This window comes from Mesoplodon densirostris, chromosome 4 (genome assembly GCF_025265405.1).
Source record: "Mesoplodon densirostris isolate mMesDen1 chromosome 4, mMesDen1 primary haplotype, whole genome shotgun sequence".
NCBI classification, from domain to species: domain Eukaryota; kingdom Metazoa; phylum Chordata; class Mammalia; order Artiodactyla; family Ziphiidae; genus Mesoplodon; species Mesoplodon densirostris.
The window spans coordinates 84,039,580-84,067,199 of NC_082664.1; the positions used below are offsets into that span (position 1 = coordinate 84,039,580).

Below are 27,620 nucleotides of genomic sequence, written 5' to 3' on the forward strand. Positions count from 1 at the left end.
CTCCTCGCACGTTAGCTTGTTTGAACCTCACACCAACTCTGCAGGATGGGTATTATTTTTATTATTTTACAGACGAGGAAACGGAGTAAGGTGAAGTGACCTGCTTAAAGTCACACGCGTGGAGAGTGCCTGACCTGAGTCCAGGTCTTTCAACTCAAGTCCGGCCCTGTCCACTGTATCCCACTGATGCTCATTCTGGGTTGAGAAGATTAAAGGCACATCCTTTTACATCTCAGCTTTGGGGGGTTTCTGGTGCCAGCCTACCTGGGAAGGTACTGAGCATCCCTGGTGCTTGGGTGGGCTAGGCTATTGTGGTGATAGTTGTATTTGTTTTTTCTGTTTTGTAGCGCAAGTGCCTGACCATGGCTTTGATTGCTGAGGCATCCATTTCAAAGAGGCATCCTTCAAAGACGGCTATCTCTCAAATAAACACACTGCCAGCCGCAAGACTAGATAAAGAGCCAGGCCACCTCCCCGCACTGAGGCTCTCTGGTTTTAGACATTGTGGTTGATTTCAATAACTGACCATTGGGCTACTTGTTTTTTCCTCTCCTCATACTTTATAAACTCCTGCCCTTATGTTTTAAATTCACCAATAAAGACAGCCCATCAAACATTAGACCCACCCTCGACCCCAATACATTCAGAACCCCTGGCCCGCGTGCCCTTTCTCTTTCTTTCTCTTCTCTCTCCCTCCCCCCACCCCAACCTTGCTGTGGGGCCCTAGGTATGCTGTGTAATTTCCAGGTCTTGTAAGCAATAAACTTTTATTTTTTCAAAGTTTCCTGATGGTTATTGCTGAAGAGTGTCTTGTAATCATAATAAGAATCATCTCCTTTTGAGATGGGCACAAAAGAGCCCTGCTATAGGCATTCTAATTTTCACCACAGCTCTGCAGGGTAGACGTTGCTGTTTCACACATGAAGAAACAGACTCAAGGGAGGTAAGGTTACTCATCCTGATCACTCATTTGTAGTCCCACAGCTGGGAAGTGGCAGGAAGGGACTACAAATTATCGTGCTGGTTATTTTCTCACTCTGAGTCCAGGGCTGTAGTCTCTGGCAGCCCTGCACTGCCTTCTAAATGGGGATCCTCCGAGGATAAGGACAAGAGTTTGCTGACTTCTGTCAGTTCCCTGCAGTCTCCAGTCCCCTGCTGTGCACATTACAATGGGGCCATTTCTTTCACCCAAATCACAGGACAGTAGTCCCCCCTTATCCACGGTGGGGGGTACATTCCAACACCCCCAGTGGATGCCTGCAACCCAAGATAGGACCGAACCCTATACTATCTACACCATGTATGTGTTTTCCTATACCAACGAGTGGGTAGAGTCTACAGTGTGGATCTGCCGGACAAAGGGATGAGTCATGTCCTGGGCAGGATGAAGCAGGACCGTGTGAGATTTCATCATCATACTCGGAATGCCGTGCAATTAAAAAACTAAAAATAGAGTTACCATATGATCCTGCAATCCCACTACATATATCTAGAGAAAACTCTAATTCGAAAAGATACATGCACCTCATTGTCCATAGCAGCACTATTTACGATAGCCAAGACATGGAAGCAACCTAGATGTCCATTGACAGATGAATGGATAAAGAAGATGTGGGGTGGTGTGTGTGTGTGTATACACACACACACACACAAAAATGGAATATTACTTGGCCATAAAAAGAATGAAATAATGCCATTTGCAGCAACATGGATGGACCTGGAGATTATCATACTAAGTGAAGTAAGCCAGACAAAGACAAATATCCTACGGTATCACTTATACGTGGAATCTAAAAAATAGTAAAAAAGAACTTACTTACAAAACAGAAATAGTCTTACAGATAGAGAAAACAAACTTATGGTTACCAAAGGGGAAAGGGGAGGAGGGATAAATTAGGAATTTGGGATTAACAGATACACACGACTATACATAAAATAGATAAACAATGAGGATTTACTGTATAGCACAGGGAACTGTACTGAATATTTTGTAATAACCTATAAGGGAAAAGAATCTGAAAAAGAATATATATATATATATATACACACACACACACACATATATATATATATATATATATCTGAATCACTTTGCTGTACACCTGAAACTAACATGATATTGTAAATCAACTCTACTTCAATAAAAAAATAAAAAAACAGAAATTTAAAAATATCCCATAAAAAATAAGAAAATAAAACCTATGAATTATTTACTTCTGGAATTTTCCATTTAATATTTTCAGACTGCAGTTGACCACGGGTAACAAACTTCAGAAAGCAAAGCCTCAGATAAGGGGAGATTGCTCTGTGTAAGAACAGACACTGACTAGTAGCCAATGATAAACACAAAACAGTAGCTGTGCACTTACTGAAAGAGTTAAATGTCTTTGGAAGACAGATGCATGTAGAAAGGATTTTTATGCCTGAGATGTGAGGGGATGCAAGGAGGTGATGGTAAAGGAATAATCACAGTTTTTAAGAAGAAAGGGTAAAAAGACGAATCAAGAAACTATAAGGACAAAAAGCAGGACCTAACGTTCAGGCTCTTCTTTCCATCTGTGTTAATGCCACTGGCATTTAATTCCATTTACAGATCTAGACAGAGCATCCCCTTGACACGGTGACCATCAGAGATTTCCAGATATCTTTAAGGGTCCTGAAATTTAACGTCATTGTGCAACAGAACAATTCTCCTCAAGTGAGAAAAGCTTAGACTACGGCTCAAAAAGCCTTCCTGGGCTTGTGATCTAGATAAGAATTGCCAAAATATATCCACTGAAAAACTGACATTTTCAGGACTGAACGGGTAAAGGGAGATGCCTGAAGAAGCTGATATCCTGAGTCTCTGTGGGATCTAATAGGTTGATGCCAAGATTTCTTCGACTTGTGTCCTCAACTGATCAGCAAGTCCTTGGTCAGCTCTGGAGCCTGCTCTGAGCAGAGTAGGAGGGGATGCCGAGGGCAGGGCCACCAACCCCACATGGCACTGAAAATAACACTAAACAGCTGGACACGCCTGAGCACAGCACTTTTCACCTTACACAGTACTTCCACATGCTTGGTCTCATTTGACCATCACATCCACCTTGTGAGGTGGGTAGGGACACAGTCACTTTGCAGATGAGAAAGGCACAAAAACAGGTTCAATCTGTCCAAGTGGCATCTGTGTGGACTGATGGGGCCTGTGCCGTACCAGTTACTAAGTATTTTGAATATCACCCTGGATGAACCACTGGCCCATGGATAATACCACCACCAGTGGCAGGGATGGTGTTCCAGGCTTGGATGTTCTCATACCAAGTCCAGGGTCTTTGTTCTAAGAGATCTGTGCCTAGTAGTGTGGGGAATGCAGAGATAACCAGGGTCCTGTGCCAGCAACTGTCCAGAAGCTGCCGGCTATAATATGGTACAGAACACAGAAGGGCCTGGAGGAAGGTACAAACAAAACACTAAGGCAGTGTGGGGAAAGGAGAAGGCTAGATTTGACTAGAAGAAATGGCTCAACCTTTATGAAGAGGTGGCATGAGGTGGGTCTTGAAGGAGGGGTCACGTATTGACAGACTAAGATGGAGGTAAAGACATTCTGGGTGAGGGAAGAAATGGTTTCTACTCTTGGAGATCAGAGAGTTAAAAGTATATTCAGAAAAGGATGCGAAGTCCAGTTTGGTTTAATTAGAAAGCATTTGTAGACAGGAAGTATGAAAATGCGGATAAGGGTCGCAGTGTTGGCGACCACATATACCAAACTAGGGAGTTGCCCTTACTCTGATCTTTACTTTAAAATTCTGCAAAAGCAGATGGTCTGTCTACAGAAAGAGGAAAGCAGCACCCTCTCACCTAGCAATCTTTTAAAACTGGTTATACCTTACAACCCGAGCCCTAAAGGCTCTTTTCAAGGTGGATCATTTCTAAAGAACCTAGTACCTTATTTTAATTTCTACTTGCATCTTTTCCCTAACTGCATAGCTACTAAGGGAAGGTTACAGAGTGCGTGAGTGTGTGTGTGTATGTGGGCATGTGTGTACACTTACTGCTACACTGAGATCATATCAGAGCATGAAATAAAGGTTGGTTTTTGCCTAACATGACTAGTTTTGCTGTTATTCAGGAAGTTCAGTTACTTGAATTGATTATTTTTCCTCCCACACTTGGTCAGCATTAGTATCTTAACTCTCAATTTCCTTCCCTGTCAACATTCTTCCCGACTGCTTTAAAAGCCAAGGAACCATACAGATGGCCATCTATGATTACAAGAGAGCAGTGACTCTAGGGCTTCCCCGATCTGTCACAGGGATGCTGGATCATCCACTTGCAAAAAAATTCAGACCCCAAAATGTACAAGAAGTCAGCAAGGATGGGGCTGAACGCTGGCAAGGCTTTGGCTTCAGCTGCTTGCTCAGAGTTTGGTCACAGTGGATCAATATCATTATTTCATCTTTCGCCTCTCATGTGCACCAGCTGGCACATGTGTCCCTGATCCATGCTAGTGATTTAGGTAAAATGAGGATGCTGTAGCCAGTCTGAATAGGTATAGAACAGGCTGTGTAGTAGGAAGCACTTCAATACTTTCCCCACTTGGTGTGTTTTCCCCCTTTACCTCTCACCTTTCCACACACCTGGTTATCTGTGGAAACCATAGGAAAGATCTTCTTGTGTTAAGGTGTTGGAGACTTCAGTATTCCTCTGGTCATATCTGTATAATAATTGTCACTCTGAGAGGAGATTACATAATGAAAAAAAATTCACAATTGGTAAATGTGGGGGCTTTAGTGGGTGATTTATTTTTCTTTTTCTAGTGAGGTGGTCTTAATTTAATGGAGAGCTTCAGGAGAAAAAAATCAAAGGTTTTCTATCCTAGGGTGCATATGTTCAGGCTTACCCAGAAGTAAATGAATATATTAAACCTGACTTTTCAAGACCTCCTGGTTAGCTTAAAAATAAGACAAGACAGGGCCTCCCTGGTGGCGCAGTGGTTGAGAGTCCGCCTGCCGATGCAGGGGATACGGGTTCGTGCCCCGGTCTGGGAGGATCCCATATGCCGCGGAGCGGCTGGGCCCGTGAGCCATGGCCGCTGGGCCTGCGCGTCCGGAGCCTGTGCTCCGCAACGGGAGAGGCCACAACAGTGAGAGGCCCACATACCGCAAAAAGAAAAAAAAAAAAAAAAAAAAGACAAGACAAAAAATAAACCAAACAACTTCCCCCCAAATAGATCCCAAGGCTTTATCTCATACCTATTGCATCAAAATATTCAAGGATGGACACAGAATTTGTATTTTTAAAAATCTCTCCAATGATATGATGGTCAGTCAAGTTTGATTAGACTGCTTTAGACCACTTAGTTTATTCCTTGCCCTGGGGTAGGTCAATAAGCTACTAAATGACCTCATGAAGACATTTCCAATTTCAGAAATCAGTGGTGAGGTCTTTCAGTCATTTTCAGGGATAGACACAAGGGAAGTACTTAACAAATAGGTGAGTTGGTGCCAATGTTACAGACTCCTGGGTGGGGACTCATGAAGCACAATCAGAAGCACATCAGAAATCAATGTGGGGTGAGCCAGAGGACCATGATCAAAAGTAACTGATCTGGGCCACAGGGAGTTTCCCATTGTACAGAGGGGAGTAAAGCTATTCTGAGGGGATATTTTATCCCTGAAGCTGGAGACCAGGGTCCTTCACACTCTCCAACATAAAGATGTCAGTTCTCCTGGGGCCTTCACAGGCTCTGCTGATTAAGGGTCTTTGCCTGTGGTGTCTGGGCAGTCTTCTCTCTCACCTCTTCCCTGGAACCCTGGGAAGTGTCCACTGGGGTCTATCACTTTCCAGGCATTAATGAAGGGGCACCGAAAGCTCAATCCCAGGGATGACCCTGCTGTACTTTGTCTGGCCAGGGGCATTTTATCCAGGACATGAAAACATATCATTTTCCCTTTCCCACCATCCAACTCTTGGGCCTTTTACCACTCACAATATTTCTGCCAGAGAGAGGAACCATAAGGGGATTGAACATTAGTCATTTTATAATATCTCAGCAACTCTGGTAAAACAATTGGAACAGACTCACAAGTATGATTAAAATGAAATGTGTGGGTTCTTGGTAAATTTCAATGAACCCCTCTTCTACACTGGCATGGTCTCATGAATTAACTTTCAAGTAGACTGCCATTTCACCTCTGTAGTTCGTGGGGTGTTACAAAGAGTATTTCACTAGCAGCAGGTCAACTGATTAAATAAGGATGTTCTTGGCAGGGTTTTATTTATCTCCCCACCCCTGCCCAGTGATCATCAGAAGGGGGCTCTGGTTTCTGAGTCACTAGACATTTGTCCCTCAGATCTTGGCCCTCACATATTTGACCACACACAATCACAGAGGAACCCAAAGGATTAAACCAGAGATGAAACAAAAGTTAGTCATCTTCACTTGCTATCTGGTAGGCCTTGAAAGTCTTGGCTTTACCTTCTAGCAAGCTCTACCACATGGGAATAGATTGTGAAAAGATGTTCTCTCACTGAAAGTTCCTACAGAAGAAATTTCTACCAGTTTTCTGCTAGCCAGTTTTGGTGTTTGTTTTTTGAAAAAAATTTTTCTATCTTACTGAGGTACAGTGGAAAGCACAAATTTTAACATATAGTTTGATGTCTTCTGACAAATACATACATCCTTATAACCCAAACCCTCTCAAGATTTAGCATATTTCTATGACCCAGTAAGTTCCCTTATCTTCCCAGTCAGTTCCTCCAACTCAGCCCACCATAAAGCCATTTTTCTTATTTTTTTTAAATCATAAATTAGTTTTACCTATTTTAGAACTTCATATATTGGAATCATACAGTATGTATTTTTGTGTGTAATGCTGCTTTCATGAAGCAAAACATTTTTGAGATTAACCAATGTTGACTACATCAGCAGTGCATTCCTTTTTATTGATGAATAGGTATTCCATTGTATACATAGACTATTGTTTATTCTTTCTGATGTTGAGTGATATCTGGGTTGTTTCCAGTTTTGGATTTGTATGGCAAAAGCCACTATGGACATTCTTGTATAAGTCATATCATGGGCATGTTTTCCTTCCTCTTGTATAAGTGCCTAGGAGTACAATTGATGGGTCATAGGGTAGGTGTATAAGAAACTGCTAAACAGTTTTCCAAAGTGATTATATCATTTTACAATCCCATTCATAATGTTTAAGAGTTCGAGATGCTCCACATTCTCACCAACAGCTGGTGCTGTCAGTCTTCTGATTTTATTGTTTCCATTTATCTGTTGAGTTACTCTTCTGTTTACCTTACTCTGAGTCCTTCAACATATTTATAATAGCTGTTTTAAATTCCCTAGTTACTAATTCCAACATCTGTGTCAACTCTGAGTCTATTTCTCTTAACTTTTTTTCCTTCTGGTTATGGGTCACATTTTCCTGCTTTTAAAAATGTCTTGTAATTTTATATTACACGCTGGGCATTGTGGATACAATGTTTAGAATTTGGATCATGTTAATTTATAGACACATTTAATTTACTGGAGCTTTAAACATCCTGTCAAGGCCTGGATTTAGGCTTTGTTAGGGTGGCTCAAGAGTAGCTCTTATTCTAGGGCTCTAGTACTCCTATTCCTGTGGTGTGGTCTTTTTCATGTCTCAGCTGAATGCCTCAGGTGTTATATCTTTCCATTCTGGCTGGTTCCAAACTGCAGTATTTCCCAGACTATAAGACTTCCTCTGACTCACAGACCCCCAGTAACAATTTGGTGGCATGGAGTCTTACCATATTTGTACACAGTTTAGCATTTGGCCAAAGACAAGAGATCTCTTCTTTCCAACACCCTACTCCACAAATTCCAGCCATCCCAGAAGCCCTGAACACAAACTCTGTTTCCTCTGCCAGGCAAGATGCTGCTCTCTGAGTTCTAGTCCTCTTTACAACAATTTGTATAGTGCCAGGAGAAAACCAAGATAAGTTTTGAGGTTACCTTATATCTTTTCATTTTATCCATAATCACAAGTCTGTCCTGTTTTCTAATACCTAAAAATAGTTGCTTCAGACTTCCCTGGTGGTCCACTGGGTAAGACTCTGCACTCCCAATGCAGGGGGTCCAGGTTCGATCCCTGGTGGGGGGACGAGATCCCACATGCATGCTGAAACTAAGAAGTCCACATGCCACAACTAAGAGTCCATGTGCCGCAACTAAGAAATCCACAAGCTGCAACTAAGAAGTCTGCATGCCCCAACTAAAGATCCCACAGGCCGCAACTAAGCCTGGCTCAACCAAAATAAATAAATAAATAGATGTTTAAAAATGCATGTTAAAAAAAATAGTTGCTTCACATGTTATGTCCAGTTTTATAGTTGTTTACAGCAGAAAAATAATTCCAATACCCAATAATCTATCATGGCCAGAACTGGGAGTTCGTGTTTTGATATTTAATATGTGTATAAATGGGAAGTCCATTTACTCTGTATCTGTCCTCTGGGAGGACATATACATACTAACTCTTCTATGCATAACATTATCAAGACGTACATATGCTTAACACTGTTAAGACTAAGAAGAAAGAAAAAACCACTAATTTGTCATCTTTTCAGGTGCTGCCATCTTATATCCTCATAGATTTTATTTCTATATCATTCCTTAACTGTTTACCTCCTCTGTACTCTTTCTAGACTTCTTTTCCTGTCTTAAAACCCAGAGACTAAACCTAAATTTAGTAATGCCCTGCACTCTAGTGCTCGGTCTGATCTTGGTGTAAGACAGACGTTGTTTTTTTTTTTTTCTTTCATCACACCACCACCACCTCCCACCCCTGCTTTCCCCGCCCTGGTGTCCATACGTTTGTTCTCTACATCTGTGTCTCTATTTCTGCCTTGCAAACCAGTTCATCTGTACCATTTTTCTAGATCCCACATATATGCGTTAATATATGATATTTGTTTTTCTCTTTCTGACTTACTTCACTCTGTATGACAGTCTCTAGGTCCATCCACGTCTCTACAAATGATCCAATTTCATTCCATGTTATGGCTGAGTAATATTCCATTGTATAAATGTACCACATTTTCTTTATCCATTCGTCTGTCGATGGGCATTTACACTGCTTCCATGACCTGGCTATTGTAAATAGTGCTGCAATGAACATTGGGGTGCATGTATCTTCTTGAATTATGGTTTTCTCTGGGTATATGCCCAGTAGTGGGATTGCTGGGTCATATGGTAATTCTATTTTTAGCTTTTTAAGGAACCTCCATACTGTTTTCCATAGTGGCTGTATCAATTTACATTCCTACCAACAGTGCAAGAGGGTTCACTTTTCTCCACACCCTCTCCAGCATTTGTTGTTTGTAGATTTTCTGATGATGCCCATTCTAACTGGTGTGAGGTGATACCTCATTGTGGTTTTGATTTGCATTTCTCTAATAATGATGTTGAGCAGCTTTTCATGTGCCTCTTGGGCATCTGTATGTCTTCTCTGGGACATTGTTGTTTTAATGTGCCCAGAACATCAGCATTCCTTTGGGAAAAACTTTCGCCCCCAAATTCAGTCATGTGGGTCTAGAGAGAAATGCTCCATTCTTAAATTACTCCACCCCTGTGGCCATAGTTGATTGGTTCAAGCAGCAGCCATCTACTCCAATTTGAACCAACCAAAGTTCTTCCCTGGCAGTGTTTTCACTGAACTTGAGGAAAAAAATATTAAATCTCTAATGGTTAGAGATACAGGATTTGCAGTTGTTAGTGCCATATTCCCTGTCCAGGGAGGAAACAAATCTTCAGTGAAAGAAAATGATTAGCTGACAAGCAGAGAAGCAAGTCAGAGAAAGAAGAAAGAGACAGAGACAGAAATACATGCTGGTATCTCCTGATGGTGTTCTAGTCCCTAATTTCAGATGTTTCCAAGGCCTACAGGTATCTTGTACTCCTTCTGTGCTTCAGTTATATGAAATACCTGTATTTCTTCAATAAATTCTGTAAGATAGTTCATGTTGGATTTCTGTCATTGTCCTAATATTTTGAAAAACGAGGGAATTATGTTTTGGGGTCTTATTCACTAAACTATTAATATAGCTCATATTCATGTAAAATTTAAAATTATAGTACTACATACTAGGTTCATACCTGCCTGTGTCTATTATGACAACATCCGGTAATTTTTTTGACACAGCCATTTCAACCAGATATCTCCATCTTATATCTCCAAGATGCAATTATGCACCCTTTGACAGTTTGCATTATTAATCTGGGAGGATGATACACTAACATTCAAGTCTATAACCTAACCCTAAACCCTAAATCCTAACCCTAACATTCTGATTATCTACTATTTTTGATTTATCTATTTTTGATTATCTACTATAATGGTATTTTGATAAAATTTTACATAAATGATTTCTTTCTACTAAGATTCCACTTCACAAGAATATAGAGGATATGTATTAACTTTCATGTTGATAGAAACTGAGTCTCAGAAATGTTAAGAAACTCGCTAAGGGCAAAAAGTTCTAGCATTAGGACTAGACCTTATAATTCAATCAGGGTATTAGTCCCTTAACCTGGAAAGTCTATTTCTATTAAGGCAATCCCAGGTTACTTTTTGAGAAGTCACATGGAACTATAGGCTCATATTGAATTTAAAATCTACTAATATCCTTTGGTATTTTTCATAAGGTGACAATTACCCTAGTTTTTCTCCATCCAGAATATATATAAAGCAATATTATTACATCTCAGTGTGAGACATTTATTCCTATTGAAGTGCTGTCCAAGTTCTTTGCTCTTCCTTATTGATCTTCCTGAACTTTGATTTTCATCTAATGTACTTATTTCCATCAGTATGTCTAACAAAAACAGAGACTGTGTTTAAGTCTGATGAAAATGTCCAGAGCCACTTATAAGTGTTTACACCTGCAGAATGACATCCATCCATACCCATGTCTGTATGTATATACTTTGAGTACGATTATTAACAAGCTCTGAACCTATTTGGATCTATATGTAGCCTATATTTGCCCATCCAACATTTACTGAGCATTTACTTTGTAGCAGAGCCATCAGTACCCCACCCACATACTCTCAGGCCCTCCCATTATAGTGTATGCCCACCCAACTTCAACCTGCCTAAGGGCTTCCTTTGGAGGTCCTTCCCATCCCCACCTGTGCGCACAGCAGCCCAGACATGCTGGAGAATTAACACCTAGAAGCAGCCCTTAACCAATGACTGGAGGTACTTGCCATATAAATACCCCAGCTCCTTTGCCTTCGGTAGGATAGTTCTGAAGTCTTCTACCTTGATTCTAGAGTAGTAACCCACTTGACAATGCACCCTTTATAAGCCACCTTCCCAGTTTTTTCCTAGGACCATTTTCCAAAGTAAACTATTTGTATTCAAATCCTTGTCTCAGGATCTGCTTCTGAGGAAACCTACCTAAAACAAACATTTAATTTTCACCCAAACTAAAATGACCTTTAAAACCTTTCACCATTATTATCTGTTTTGCAGATGAGAAAACTGCAGTAAAATAACTTGCCTAAGGCCAACATTTGGTAAATGGCAGAGTCAGGAGTGAATTCCAAAGACTACCATGCTGTGTGGCCTCCCATGGCCTCCTCTGTAATCTGCTCACTGCCTTCTTGGGATCAGGCTCTACCACGACCATGGCATTTCCCTAATCAAAACTGTGTGTGTGTGTGTGTGTGTGCGCGTGCGCACGCGCGTGTGTGTGTGTGTGAGGTGGGGTGGGGAGGACAGCATTACATTCTCTCAGTCACTTAACTCCAAGTCCTGCCTCTGATAGTAGGGTTGAAGATTAAAGTCTGCAGTTTTTTTTGTTTTGTTTTGTTCTTTCTGGATACCGGGAATTCAACATCTCAGTGCTGAAGCAGGGAGTGGGCTGAATGTGATGTGGGATGTCAAGTACAGGACACGAATCAGGTATTTCAGTGCTGTGCAACCAAAGTACCCTATGTTTATTCTTGACTTTCCTCTTCCCTCTTTAAGACAGACATAGCACTCTATTTCATCACCCCAAGAAATTAGACTAGATTCCTTTGAATTTTCTGGAATTCTTAATCATCTATTTTTCTTAGGTTTGAGAATACTTTTCTTTTTAAGATCTCAATATGGAAAATTATAAGCATATACCATAGTAGGCAAAAACAATGTAAGGGACCTCTATGGACATATCTGGCTTCAACAAAGATCAGAACATGGCCAATTCATCTATACTCCACTCACTTTTCCCTCCCATATTATTTAAAAGCAAATCCCAAACATGATATTTCATCAGTAACTATTTCAGTATGTATTTTAAAAAATAAGAACTCCTAAGAAAAAAAAAACCCAATGCATCATTAACACACCTCAAATAAAATCGATAGTAATTCCTTAATATCATTAAATATCCATTCAGCATACAAATTTCCAAGTACATATAATTATATAATAATTATGAATATGTGTGTGTGTACATTTAGAATAAAGGTTCACATGTTATGACTGGTTGAAATGTCCCTTATATCTCTTTTAGTACAGAGAATCCTCTTCTATATTTCTTGCAATTTTCAGGGCATACTTTCTCAGTTAACTGAAGCTAAGTCCATCTCGGGCAGATGCTGGTGGTTGCTGACCAGGTAACAGGACTCTAAGCCACTGAGGGCAGAGATGGTGGGGGAACCACAGGCACAGTAACTGTGGGGAATAGGTCCTTCCGGGTTTATTTAAAGCAGTGCCAAACATTCAGGTGAACCCCAGTCACCACGCACTCAGCTCATCCTTGGCAATAACGGAAGACAAAGTCCAGCAGCCGGGAGTGTGGCAACTACAGCTGTCTTCTGGAAAGCAACACATCAGAAGCCTGAGTGACTCACTGTGTGTCTTGAACTACCTGGGAGTGGAGGGAAATGGTGAACCCACCAAAGGAGGTTTGGGTGGAGTAAATCTGGAACCCAGGATGCAAGTGAGCTCGGGAGGAAGAAGTGGGGAAGGGAGCATGAAAACATCCCTATGCACCTGTCATTAAATAAGTGAATGCAAAATTAACCAAAAGGATTAACTGCTCACCAGACTTAAGGATGCTCTGTAGGCTGTAACTACATTCTAACAAGATAGACTCATACATCATAATACTGGGACATTTCTTGGCTTCCTAAATGTCCTGGGTGCCTCCTTTAAATGGGGCTCTTCACAAGATGACAAAAACAAGTCCTGGGGGAACAGCGGTTCACAGACATCAGTGAAGGGAAGCCAGACAAAGCTACCTTTGCTCCCCTACCCCAGAAATTCCCAAGTGACTTCATCCTTGACTGCCTTACTACTCTGGTTATTCCACTCTCTCCTTCACTCTAAAACTGCCAATCTCTGCTTCCCCTTCCCCCTCAAGAACAGCACCTCTGGTCCCTACTCCCTTTGTTCATTTCAATTAATTGCTGGTGTCCCTCTAATCCAAGCTCCATCCTGGCAGCATCTTCTGCCTGAAGATTTTGGTAAGAACCTCAGCAGTCTCCCCAGGGCCCTTGACCACTCTTTGGAAAAAACTAAAGCAGACAACATGTCCTCCCTCACACCACTGCCCACCATCTCTGCAGAAGAATCACAAACGTACCAAATTGTAGCATCTTTGTGCTTCTACTGTGTATCTTTCCCGGTTGCTACTTCTTAAGATTCTCTTAGAAAGTTAACAAAGACACAAGATTTTTCCACTGTTTCTGTTTCCCTTCAGCAAAACCCTGCTGACTTTCCCTATACATAAAAGAAAAAAAAAAAAAAGCTCACCTCTAGACTTTTAAGTTAATGGGAGCATTTTTTGTTTCCTTCATTTATTACAACTATAATCAGTCATGGTTATCATAATTCTCATTTAGCATTGGAAAGAAATGAGTAACTACCTTTCTTTTCTTGTAATGTCTTTAAGTCCTCATTAGAATCATTTTAGTTGCCAAGCAACCTTCACTTTTATGCCTCATATGTGAAGAGATTATGCCAGAATTATTTTTAAAATCAATTTTAGGATGGAATAGCAACTTTGTATGCTAGCACACCTCTTTATAAATACTAATACTGATTTTAAGATCATAATTGTTTAAAATGTGAATGATGAAAAGCAAAGAGGTAATTGTAGTCAATCTACCATAAATAAAGTTAATATGATTGCAGTACATAAACATGCATAGAAGAGAATCTAGAAGATATACCCAACTGTGTCAATAGTGCTTATCTTGCTTTTGGTGGTAGAATGGATGAATGCAATTTTCTTCTTTTTGCTAGTCTGTATTTTCTAAGCTTTCTATAGTGAACATAATTTAAAAAGTTATTACAATTTTAGCAATTATACTCCAATAAAGATGTTTAAAAAAAGTTATTAAAATTTAAAAAGTCAAACAGGAGAGATGAGTTACAGTTAGATTTTTGTAAATACAAATATGAGAAGATGGATGTTAGCTGAACTTATTGTGGTAATCATTTCATAATATATGTCAATCAAACCATTATGCTGTACACCTTAAACTTATACAGTGATGTATGTCAATTATGTCTCAAAAAAAAACTGGAAAAAAAGTAAGTATGTGAGCTGAGTTATAGTCAGGTCTTTGTAAATACAAGAACTTATAAAGTAGTGGGAATTAAATGAGAATATGTAAATAAAAATATTAATGTAAATACTGTGTTGTTCATAGTAAATACTCAAAAGGTAACTATTACTAGAAAAAATTTTAAAGTCTACATACGTGGTAAATTTTATGTTATGTACATTTTACCACAATAAAAAAGTCTATGTAAGTACAACATAGATTCAGTCTATATTAATAATTTAGGGAAAAAATCAATTTAAATTTGGTTGGTCTTTTAAGTCTTCACCCTAAGGATACTGGCTCTTCTAATAGTCAAAAGTACTTTCTTTAAAAACAGACAAATTGGGCTTCCCTGGTGGCGCAGTGGTTGAGAGTCCACCTGCCGATGCAGGGGACACGGGTTCGTGCCCCAGTCCGGGAGGATCCCGCATGCCACGGAGCGGCTGGGCCCGTGAGCCATGGCCACTGGGCCTGTGCGTCCGGAGCCTGTGCTCCACAACAGGAGAGGCCACAGCAGTGAGAGGCCTGCATACAGCAAAAAAAAAAAAAACAAAAAAAACAGACAAATTCCCAAAGGACTTACAAGTTCACAGTCAACATCATGATTGAGACCCCATTACGCCTTCTCCCAGACATTTTCAGTCTCAGAAATCATTTCAGGAGTATGACAGTGAGGGGAAATTGAGGCTCTGAGTTACAAAGTGACAGTCCAAGTGCTCTGGGTTTAAGCTAATGACAACCTCAAAAACAAGACTGAAGGCTTCTTTTTTTTGCAGCAAAAACTGTTGACAAAGTTTTACTGATCATCCACAATAGTGGAATATGGAATTATATCATACAATGGATTTAATAAAACTTTAATTAAAATGACAATGGAATAGTCACAACATCTTTGGAATAGGGATTTTTTTCAAGTTCAGAGTTAATAAAGGAAAAGATAAAGAAAACATGAAAAATTTAACTACACAAAAATGTAATATTTCATTAATGTCCCCAAAACAACATAAAAACTGAAATGAGAATGAGGAAAAAAATGCCTGTAGCAAATGCCAATCAAAGAGTTAACAGGCTTTTTTTTTTTAACCATAAAAAGCTTTCAAAACCTCTAATAATAAAAACATTAAACAAGTGATAAATAGGCTAAGATATGGAAAGCTCACAAAGTTAGAAATATAGTTAGCGAACAAACTTATGAAAACACACTCAACAAAAGCTTGGTTTTATGTATCAATAGTGCCTGTTACCAGATAGAGAGAAATGAAGGCAAACGATTAAACAGATGGAATCAGAAACGAAGAGAAACAGCATATAATGCTAGCATTAATGTATTAATGAAGAACAGAAGTCACAAAACTGAGGTTTAGTTGATCAGAAATAAGGGAAAGTTTAATCATGGAGAATTTTTAGAGGAGGTAAATTTAAAAAACAAAAACACAGAATAACTTCGACTCCAAAATGAGAATCTCTGAGTCTTAAATTTCCACTGTGACATTTCTTTTCTTTTTACTGTTATGTAAGTTTCAGGTGTACAACACTATAATTCAATATTTGTATATACACTACACAGTGATCACCCCCAAAAGTCTACTTACCATCTGTCACCATACAATTGACCCTCTTCACCCCTTTCACCCACCCCCCCAGCCCCCTTCCCCTCTTGTGACCACAGATCAAAAAAATTTCTCAACTTCACTGATATGTGACTCCTTATCTGTAAGATATATGGTTCCTTTTCTTTGAAGAACACATGGAGAGTTGTTTTACAAGATACTTAGATGAAAGTAGCAAAACAACGGCAAATAATACTTTCTCCTAAACAGGCAACACAAAGTAAAATTTCCAGTTTTCAGCTTCCCGCCTTTGCCCTTTGCCGTGTAAGCATCCTCCGTAGCTGGGGGAAGGTGCTGGTAAATGCTTAATGATGGCCTCTCCAGGGGTGGGGTCGAGATGAACCCGATTGGTAGTGTTTGCCCATTTCCCTGGAGTAAATACTCCCAACACAGGGAACGTCAAGCTCCTGGCGTGACTTCACGGACCATGGAGCTGGGACACAGCTATCTCCACACCACTATATGTATATGTATGATACGTATGTGCTATACATGTATAGCATATCACTATCTAGCATTTGTACCATACAGACACAGTGGCCATCTCAAGAAGATGGATGGCAGTAAAATGTGGTAATACACTAGGAAATGATGAGTTTTGAGGGTTTATTTTTATTTTTAATATAACTGTAAGTTTATATAATTTAATTTTTCTTGATGCCTGTATTTAGCAATTGGCCTGCTAAACTCCTGATGACGTAACAACCGCTCTCAAGACTGTGACAGCATCCAGTCAAGTGTGGTGCCCTGTGCATCTGCGTAGGACGCGCGTAGCTGACCCTGCTTCTTCTCTCGCTCTTTCCCTGCTGTCTTCCTCGTAACCACTCTAGGACAACCCCAACCAACTGGTAGCCCAAACTACCTGCAGACCAAGGCACCAAGTCTAGCAGCTGTAACAGCTCCAGGAAGAGGCAGGCAGGTCCTACCAACAGGAGGTGGGCCAGGGGTGGGTCTGCACTTCAGATAACCTTCCCCGGTGGTCTCACTGCCAACCACAGCCAACAACTGAACACACCATTTTTGCTTTCACATTATTTCCTAATGTGTTTCCATCACGGACTTAACAACCTTCATGTCAATAGAGGGCCTTAAAAAGTCTGCTGCAAAAGCAGCACTTTTTTTTTTTTTTTTTTTTTTCTTTTTGCGGTATGTGGGCCTCTCACTGCTGGGGCCTCTCCCGTTGCGGAGCACAGGCTCCGGATGCGCAGGCCCAGTGGCCATGGCTCACGGGCCCAGCCGCTCCGCGGCATATTGGATCCTCCCAGACCGGGGCACGAACCCGCATCCCCTGCATCGGCAGGCGGACTCTCAACCACTTGCGCCACCAGGGAGGCCCAAAGCAGCACTTTTGAAGAAGTGCTCAGGGGAGCACCTCTCCAGTTCCCTCAGCTAAGCCACTACTTCTGGGTCTCTGACCCATGGGGAACTGGCATACACTAGGGAGCCAGACCCCCAGCACCACAGTAAACGGGTCTGAGTGTGGCTTAAAGGTGGAAATGCACATTGGGAATGCCGCCTTTGAGTGCAAGGAACCAAATCATAGTAATAATAGACCACCACTTTCCGTTTATTTCCACGGCCAAAAGACTGACAGGCGGGAAGTTTTCAAGAGAGTTCCTGCATTTGAAAAGGGATAGAAATACAGGAAAATCTGACAGAAGTGGGCCCAGAGTTGCAAACCTTCTCAAAGGCAGGCCTCTCTCTAGTTAGATCTGGACTGATTGCTTTAGAGATGGCCAGGTCACTGGCTTTGCCTCGTGACTGTCTAGTTCATATAGTTGAAAACCTATTTGCTCTATCGTTTTTCAGAGGATTTGTATTCTTCAAGTTTTCCGTGTTTCCCTAGAAAGCCTGAGAAGATGCTCCGGGATGTCCAAGAAGCAAGTGTGCTGTAGGATGGTATTTCTCAAAATCAGTTTGTGGGGTCACCTCCTTCAAAACCACGACTGAATGAAAAGCTCTGGAGTTGACCCTCAGGAACCTGGAAGTTGAACACACCCCACAATGATGACTGCTCATGCTGAAGCTAGAGAACCTCTGGTAGAGTGGAGAGAACAGGAGTGTCAGAGTTCAGATCTCAGCGGCTGTCCCACTAATGAGTTTGGCCACTTTCCACAGGTTACTAACATTCCTGAGCTTCAATTACCTGTTAATTAAAAGAGCAAAATAATAACCACCTCACAGAGTTGTTGTGAAGATGAATGGGGCCAATTCAGGTAAAGGCCCAGCCTGCCAGGCCTAAGAAAGGAGGAGATGGGAAATTCCTAGTCACTGTACCTCACACCTGGAGAGGGCAGACATGCCAGCCTATCAAAGATGCAGCAAGGAGGCTCCGTACAATATACGGCATCCCAACCATAGAATACGAATTCACTCCAGAGGGCTAAGAACAGTCATGCCCGGGAGCTGCTCTGATGCCCAGGAGCCTCAGGACGTGGGTGCCCCAAGGACCATCCTATACATATGAAATCTTGCAACCATGACTCCCAGAGATGGGAGAGTCCACTGAGGAGGCTGCTGGGACAGCTGTGGTCTTCTTCCCAAAGGGCCTGTCCTCACAATGGCCAGCCTTCCTGACCCTACACTTGGCTTTGTTCCTTGGAGTTGCTGGTTCCTGGGTCCAACTGCCCTTCAACATCATGGCCCTTGGCGTCTAGTCTTGTGCTTTTGTTGCGTCTGGGCTCTTGGCTTTGGTGCACAGACTAAGTTGCAGAGTGGTGAGGAACACTGAATCTTCCCTCTGCCATGGAGGGAACAATAGTCCCAACAAGTGTGTGTTTGCCTTTTTTGGATCTAACTTTAAAAATAGATGTAGGGCTTCCCTGGTGGCAAAGTGGTTGAGAGTCCGCCTGCTGATGCAGGGGACACGGGTTTGTGCCCCGGTCCAGGAGGATCCCACATGCCGCGGAGCGGCTGGGCCCGTGAGCCATACTTGCTGAGCCTGCGCGTCCGGAGCCTGTGCTCCGCAATGGGAGAGGCCACAGCAGTGAGAGGCCCGCGTACCACAAAAAAAAAAAAAAAAAAAAAAAAAAAAAAAAAAAAAAAAGATGTAGTGTTTTACCCTTAATAAGCTGAGGTCTATACAATGCATTTAACATCCAACTGCAGGAAAGACATCTATTAGTGGTACGGGAAATATACCTATTAGTCTGGAGGTTTCTCTCGTTTGGGAGATACAATGCACACACTAATTTTAATTAATTCAGAATTTGTTTGAGAGAATTCCAAGCAGATATCTGGTATATAGATGGGGTCCAATAAATGTTTACTACATTGAATGGAGTTTCATTTCTAATCTGGGCGACACCAGGCCTGCAGACTGTGAGCAAAGAGTGCAGACTTGCCCTGTGGGGCATGCAGGTCTCCCCTGAGTGAAGGGAGCTTGCCCTAGGAGAAGGACCTAAGCATGGCCCAGCTCAGCTTTCAAGAGGCTTCTGGGAGCGTGTTTTCTCTTTAGACTGGGCCGGGGGGCTGGGGGCATGAGGCAAGTTGTTTCAGTTCTCACAGGCTCCACTTATTGTCTCCTCTGTCCATAGAGACACTAATACCTGACTTATTTCAGAGTTGTTTTGGGTTTAAAAGAAAATCAATACATATAGCCCTCCAAGAAAGAAATAAACAACACACCATAAATAAGATACTAGCTAAGCTGTGTTTCCTTTCTCACTGTCCGGTAAGACAAAGATGTTGAGTTTCTTCCCACACTCGACCTGGAAGCAGGAGGGCTGCTTGCTGAGGGTCCCTTGCTGGGACATGTTTGCAGTTTTCTTTCTGAGGCTGTCAGAAGTTGTCCTGCATTCAGATGGGAGACAGAATTGGGACATCTGAAGCCTTCCATTCAGCCCTCAAAGCTGGCAGCCCTCTTACAAAGTAAAAACATTATAAAAAGCCCAGATGGGGCTTCCCTGGTGGCACAGTGGTTGAGAATCTGCCTGCTAATGCAGGCGACACGGGTTCGAGCCCTGGTCTGGGAAGATCCCACATGCCGTGGAGCAACTAGGCCCGTGAGCCACAACTACTGAGCCTGCGCGTCTGGAGCCTGTGCTCCGCAACAGAGAGGCCGTGATAGTGAGAGGCCCGCACACCGCGATGAAGAGTGGCCCCCGCTTGCCACAACTACAGAAAGCCCTCGCACAGAAATGAAGACCCAACACAGCCAAAAATAAATAAAAAGCCAAGCATTTGAAGCCCTTAAAAAAAAAAAAAAAAAAAAAAACAGCAGCCCAGATGATCTCATAGGTCTTTCCTACCTCTAAAACAGATAGTGTGATTCACATCCATTTGACATAAACGTACCAGGGTTGTGATGATTTGCCTCATTACGCTCAGTGGAAGAGTGGATTAATAAGCAATAATATGGTGACAATGTAAAGCATGACCTCTGATCAAAACAGAAGGTGGGAGTGGGTTGTTTCATGGTGAAAGCAACGCACTATGACTCAAGGCTCTGAATTTCTAATCACAGATCTGTAACCCTGTATGTGACATCGGGAGGCTTGCTAGAGGCCTTAATTTGTACGTGCTGGCCACCCATCCATCCCTAACAGCCTTGTAATAAGTCCTTCCTCTGAGAAGAGTGTGGGTGGTAATTAATGGTTAATAATACTAAAGAGAGAGCCATCAGTAAAGACTGCCAAATGCCCAGGATGCCTTAGACAGTAGTCAGACTATTAGCTGGAGCTGCTAGAAAAATGCAAATCCCACACTGCTTCTCCCCTTCCAGTTAACCATCTACCCAGGCCAGTGCTATCCAATGGACTTTCTGCAGAGAAGGGAATATTTTCTATTTACTCTGTCCAGCAGCAGGCACCCCTTGTGGCTACTGAGCACTTGAACTATGGCTGGTGAAGCTTAGGAACTAAATTTTACATTTGATTTAATTTTAGTTAATTAAAATGTCTACATAAATAGCCACAGGTGGGTAGTGGCTGCCATACTGGACAGCACAGCTGTAGACAGTTCAAACCTCTTCAAAGCATCTGCACCAAGGTGAGGTTGAGAAAGTACTAAAAAGTAAATGGACTAATTAGTCAGTCTTTGTGTTCAAAAGAGGTTTTATTTCCTCCCCCTTTTTTTTTCAAGTTGTTGGGAGGAGTGGCTGAAACCTGAGTCTCAAGGGAGAGGTGACACCCTGCCCCACTCCCCCTGATAAAAAAAAAACTTTCCCCACACTTTGGTAGTGCTATTTCCCTCTCTTTCCATGGGTATTCAAATGAGAAGATTTCTAAACTCATGAATAAAAAACTAGGCTAGATTGTTTTACTCTTAAAGCAAAAACTCTTCTATACTAACCAGGGAAAATAACCAGTAAGGTAAGTTTCAACAGAAACATCAGCCTCGCGTTACTATTCTCGGATCACCTCTGAGGAGACCTCCAGAAGCACAAGCAATGTCCTGCCGTGGATGGTTGCCTGTCACAATCCGGCTTTGGCTTCCCGGCCCCCAGCTCTAGCTCCACACCCCTGCCCCACTAGACACGTCCACTGATAACCAGAGTCCAATTCACAGACAAAAGTGTCATCTCCCATTCCCTCCAGACATAGGGTGTCTTTTCTTTTTTGCCTCTTTCATGTAAATTCTGTGGCAGGAAACCCTGCAGGACCTCAGGTGCAAAGACTTGCCTTGTGATGGCTCCTTGCTGCCTTCCGGCAGCATTCCCACGCCCTGGGTGTGAACAGACCGTGGCTGCTCTCTCTAGTCTATGTCCTCACCCTTAGCGCAAACTCACTCAGAGTCTACATGGTTTAAAGAATTTATTCTTCCTGCACACCTTACCTTATCATTGCCCCGTCTTTGGTACATTTTTTTCTTTCCCCAAACGGTGCATTCCTCAGGTATTCTAAGCTTGAATAATGGAATAGGGGTTCGGTCACTGTAATTCTCTCATGCAATGCCCAGCTGAGTGTCAGATGCAATTAGGGGCTTAATTAGGGGCTATTGATACTTCATGATAATGGATAAAAGACTATTAGACTCAATGGGTTTTTTTTTTTTAAATAGCTTTGGGATTTTAAGGTACTTTTCAGTTCAACATAATCCAGGAAACAGTATCTTTAGCCCTGCTAGGATTCACTGAGGGGAGTGGGTCAGGCTTGGTCATTTTTTATTTTGCAGGACCTCAGGATCGGTCATGTATTTTTCAGGTTGACGTCATGATGATTTGAAGGTTAGGGCAACAGCCTTGAACTGAGCGGGCAGCTGCATGACTGGCAGGGGAGGAAGAAAGATGGCGTGATAAAGATACTGTTGGACCTTGTTTCCTCAACAGTGAAATGGAAAGAGAATAAAAATGCTTATTCATGAAATAGTCACAGTGCCCTGCTAAAGACCAGTAAATAAGACCATCACGACTGTAGTAGGAACTTTGCAGCTTATCAAGTCAGGAAGGAGGTGAAAGTAAAGTGCATGATGAATGGCTCATTACAGCCATGCTTCCACCCATCCCCCCATCTTCTAGCTTATCTCCTTGCATGGATATTTTCCAAAGAGATTATTTTGAAATAGAAAACCATCCATTCTGCTCCCAAATTCATCCCAGCTCAAAGACTAAATAGAAATTTAATTAAAATCTAATGCTAAACTAGTAAAAATACTCCCTCTTTTCCAAGTTAAAAAATCGATAATAAACAATAAAGCAGTGATTCTCAAAGTGAGGTTCTTGGATCAGCTGCAGCAGCAGCACCTGGGAAAATGATAGAAATGTAAATTCTTGGGCCCTACCCCAGACCTGCTAGAGCAGCCAGCCTGCGAGTGGGACCCAGCAATCTGTTTTACAAAAAACCTCCACGTGATTTTGATTTTGCAGGAACATTTGAGAACCGCTGCTTTAAACCAAATGGTGGAATCACCAAAACTATTCTTTTCTTTTTTTAACATCTTTATTGGAGTATCATTGCTTTACAATGGTGTGTTAATTTCTGTTGTATAACAAAGTGAATCAGCTATACATATACATATATCCCCCACCCAAACTATTCAATGTTTTGCTGATTGTACTAAATGAGAATCTCCAAAATGTCATTTTTTTCTGAATTCTACAAATAAGGTTTGACTGAGCACTAAACAGGTCCAGCCAATGAATAAGCCCTAGCTCTGACTTCTAACAGTCCTGCACTTGTGCTACCTGGGATCTGATCAAGCCTCCCCAATACTCCCTGGGAGGCACCGGGGCAGGGCTGGCTGGCGCTTCTGTGCTGAGAAACACATGCTTATCTGCTTCCCGGTGGGAGATGGAGGGGTTTCTAAAGGGGCAAGGAGGGGGACCGGTGATATTGAAACTCTAGGAATTTTCCATCATTTCTTTTTTGGAACGGGAACAAACACTTAGTACTTTTCAATCACTACTTCACGTATAACAATCAAAAGAAAGACAGTGCCTACAAAATTAAAAAAAAAAATAGGGCAACTTTGTTGATAATTGCTTGTCAGCTGCACTAAGTTGCTCATCCCTCACTGTGAGTACGGGTGATGACAGAGTGCACGCCTAGATAACTCCCTGCCCATGTGTCTGTCTGCTCATTTTATAGATCCTCAACCCTCAATCACACTGCTCATTTGCCAGTACCTTTCAGGCACAGACATCTGGCTTTGCCTGGTCCTTTCCTATTGCTCCACAACCACCCTCAAGATTGTGAGGGGAATTATTAAGACTTTATTGTCCAAATGATCCAAAGGCTTTCGAATTTCTATTTGATAACAGTGTTTGCTCATGTAACCCAGTCTTTGTGTGCCCCAAGAACACAAGGACAGAAAAGCACCAGATGTACCACTGCATTTTATCATATTTTTCATCACAAGAAAAACCTCCACCCTGAGAAAATTGGAAATGCAAACTCTCCTCGGTAACTTTTCTTGCTTTAAATCGCACTTCTCATCACGACCTATTACACCCACATAGTCATGTGCCATAGGCACTGCACAGTCTCCAACATTTCAAAGGCTCAAGAGATATTTTTAAACCCCCAATGCAATCTAGGTTGCTATTCTATAACGCACTTTTTAAGGAAGAACAAAGTAAGAGAGCGATTTTTATGCATGTGGGCAGTTCGCCAACTCACCGAAAGATTGAACACAGCTGTCGATGAGATCGTCCAGGCTGGCTCCTTTGGCTAAATGTCCCAGAGACACCATCATTCGGAACTGGGTGATCTGGGCCAGGCTGGGATGCGAGGGCAGGGGGCTGCTGGAGGGCTTCCCCTCTAGTCTTGCTTTAGGGGCTGCTCTGCAGCCATGAGAAGGTTTCCTGGGGAAAGAGAAAAGGCAGGTAGAGTTGAGCAGCCAGGGGACGACCACACTGACAACTGACAGCTCCGCGCTCTGCAGGCAGATTGAAGAGGAAAGGAGTAGAGATAAAAGAATTAATCCCAGGAGTTGGGCTGATACGACATACCCCTCCCACTTGGTAAAGGCACCAAACGGACTGGTTAGCTGTTAAAGAGACATCTCTCACACTAATAGCAAGGTGAGACTTCAGGGTTGCAAACAGGGCTCCTCAGCCTGGGGTTAGGATTGCTTTGGCCTGCTTTCTCCAGTTCCTGAAAGGAAAAGGCAGACGCAAGACTATTCTTGGCAGTTTTTAGCTCCTAGCAATAAATTTTTATTTTAGCCCTGAGACCACTGACTTGGGTCTTAAGAATTGTTTAAGTTTGGTCTCATCTTCAGCTAAATTCATTCGTCTTGAGCAACACCAGAGTTACTGCAGAAAGTCAGGTGGCCTCAGAAACATCTTTAAGGATTTTGGGGGAGAAGGCAAAGACCGAGGACCCGTGTGCAGGGGGTGAGGGTTATGGCGGTGGTGTTTAGATTTTAAGCTAGCCCTGTCTTTTTCACAAATCTTGGTTGGTTCTAAGATTCTGTTTTTCATTACTGACAATCATTCTGAGTCATTTTTATCATTAAACATTATTCTATCAAGTCCTTACTGACTATGAGAGCTTTATTCCAGAAGTGAATACAAAAGGACAAGTCTGAATCTGGAAATGGCTTTAGAGCCCAACAGGTCACCTTCCTCCACTTTCACTTAGCTTTATCTTTGGTCATGACCTCAACAATATAAGTCAAGTTGTTTGCAAAATGATATCAGTAGGTTAATTAAGCATTTTATTTTCCCCTCCATTACAAAAATAAACATAACATACAGAGACATATCTATCATCTTTGAAGGTTTACTAGTGATAGGTGTTGTTGCTGATAACTCCTTTGAGTATATTCTCCTCTCCTTACTGTGGCTTTGGCTATTTCATGTTTATTACCAAAGAGGAGATGAAGAAAAGAAATATACCGGAGATCCATAGCTTTAACTAACCACTATATATTTGATAAACATACAATGGCATTAATTAATCAATAAGTACTTATCCTATGAGCAACACATGTGTGATAGGCCAGAGAGGACCAGTGAGATAGCCTGTAAAGGTACTTGGCAAACTGTAAAACATACTCATTATATGTTAGTTGTTGTAGTATGAAGGTGATCTGGAAGTTCCTTAATACAAAAATCTAGTTGGAGAATCAGAACCAGACCAAGAAAAGATAACTCTATAAATCTTAAATAACTGTCCTGTGAGTGCCAAGGGCAAGAAGTGTGATGTTCTCAGAGGGGGGAAAACCAGTTCTAGGTGGAGTGTTGAGGAAAGCTTCTCGACAAGATGTAACCTCACCCAGAAGGGGCTGAAAAAGTACTCAGATCAAAATAAAATGCTGGGGCACACATGGATTTTGGGAAACCACTCTGTTAAAAAGACAGTGGGACCACTTAGTACAAAGCCAGACTCGTGAAGGGTACGCCCTGACCTTCGAGTTCCCTCTCAAAGTAGCTCCAGAATGCTGGTCTGGCATTGGCTGCTGCCAGCTGTTCCAACCTAGGATGGGCTCAGTGAAATCCAATCAGAAACTGGCTCTTGGGAATCTGCGAAGCCAAGGCAGTGATTTCTGAAAGATCACGTTGGTGTTACAGAACTTGATCAAGTTTCTGGCCATTACTGATTTTTACCCAGGCCCCGTGACAGCCCCAAGACAGATCAGCATCTGAAAATGAAAGAAAATAATGGCCACCCTGAATTGAGTACCTTTGATATGGCAGGCTCTGGGCTGGGGATTTACATGGTCTTTAAAGTTTACAGCCCAGAGAGATGTTATCTCCATTTCATGATGCGGAAACTGAGTCTAAAAGAGGCTAAATGACATAGACAAGGTTGTAGAACTCATATGTACTTGATCTGGGATTTGTACTTGGCACCTCTCTGGTTTGGTTTAATAAATATTTACTGTGCCTGGGACTATGCACCTTTCACTACATCAGAATTAGCTAGAGGAACTGAAAGGGTCAATTCAACTTAAGACAAAAGTAAAAACCTCCAAAAGCATAGCTGATAACATAAAGGCTGAATCTTGGGTCCTACTTCTTTTTCAGGTCCCCCAAAGTCCTCAGACCCCAGAGCTGGATGGCCCCTCCATGGTCATTCTCCAAGCCCTTCACCCATTCATATGGAGGTCTGGGCTCGGAAGGGCAATGTGACTGGGCACCAGTGCAGAGCCAGGTAGAAGCCAAGCCTCCTGTGTCCATGCCATGCTCCCTTCCCTCCGCAGAAGCAGTGATGACTCTCTAAACCTGGCACTGGTTGTCCAGTGTTGGGATAAGTCAGCTTTTGGCCTCAGCTGCTGCCTCTTCACCATTAAGACCTCTACCCAAGGCAGACTTGGGAAAGATGAAAACAAAGTCCTTCTTGTTAGAACCCTCTTTTTCTCTTAGGCCTCCCATATTATTTCTCCTTAGCCCCAAGAGAAGAGGCCACGGCAACTGGAGCCTGTCTCCACACACAGCTCTTCCCGCTGGCGCAGGGATGTGGGTGTCTACCTCTGTCTCTCATCGGGCCAATCCAGGGAAAATTCCATTTTCTCCCTCAGTTGGTAGCATCAACCATTCAGGACTCCAAAAACTGCCCTGGCTCTAATTCTGGCAATGTTTCCTAGTGTCACCTGTAGGGGAAACCACTTTGGTGCAGGAGGTGATTCTCAGAGGTAGATGCTTTTACCAGAACTAGGAGGGACTGGTAAAATACAAGCAGAAAGAATGAACTTGAAGGGAGTATTTAAGGGACGGGGAAGGGAGGGTGAGATGTAGTCATGGGGAGGCCTCTGAGACTCAGAGGGCTTGGGCAGGAGAAACCAGGGAGAAGAGAAACTGCTAAAACCGAAATGGCATCCTGAGAGGTTAGGAAGATGGGGGTTATGTACACCATAAACTAGGAAACTGGGCAATTTTGCTGTGGAAGTCTCTTGACTGGCTGCTATATGACAAACCTTCAAAGCGTTCTCTTCTGGTGAAATGGCTATAGATAAGGATTTATAAAATGCTTTATTTTAGACATAGAATGCATTCGCCTCTAAGTCTGCAAAGGCATATGTATTTTTAAAGGAAAGTAGGCAAATGTCTCCTTACCAGCTCCCTC

The 27,620-nt window shown here is 42.2% G+C and overlaps 1 protein-coding gene across 1 annotated transcript in view; it reads right to left on the reverse strand.

Moving 5' to 3' along the window:
- RASGRP1 (RAS guanyl releasing protein 1) overlaps positions 1-27,620 on the reverse strand; it is a 79,110-nt gene that overhangs the window by 50,133 nt on the left and 1,357 nt on the right. Inside the window, exon 2 of the mRNA XM_060098287.1 lies at positions 24,228-24,412. Within this exon, the coding sequence (XP_059954270.1) occupies positions 24,228-24,412 (185 nt within the window). The remainder of the gene's footprint in view (positions 1-24,227; positions 24,413-27,620) is intronic.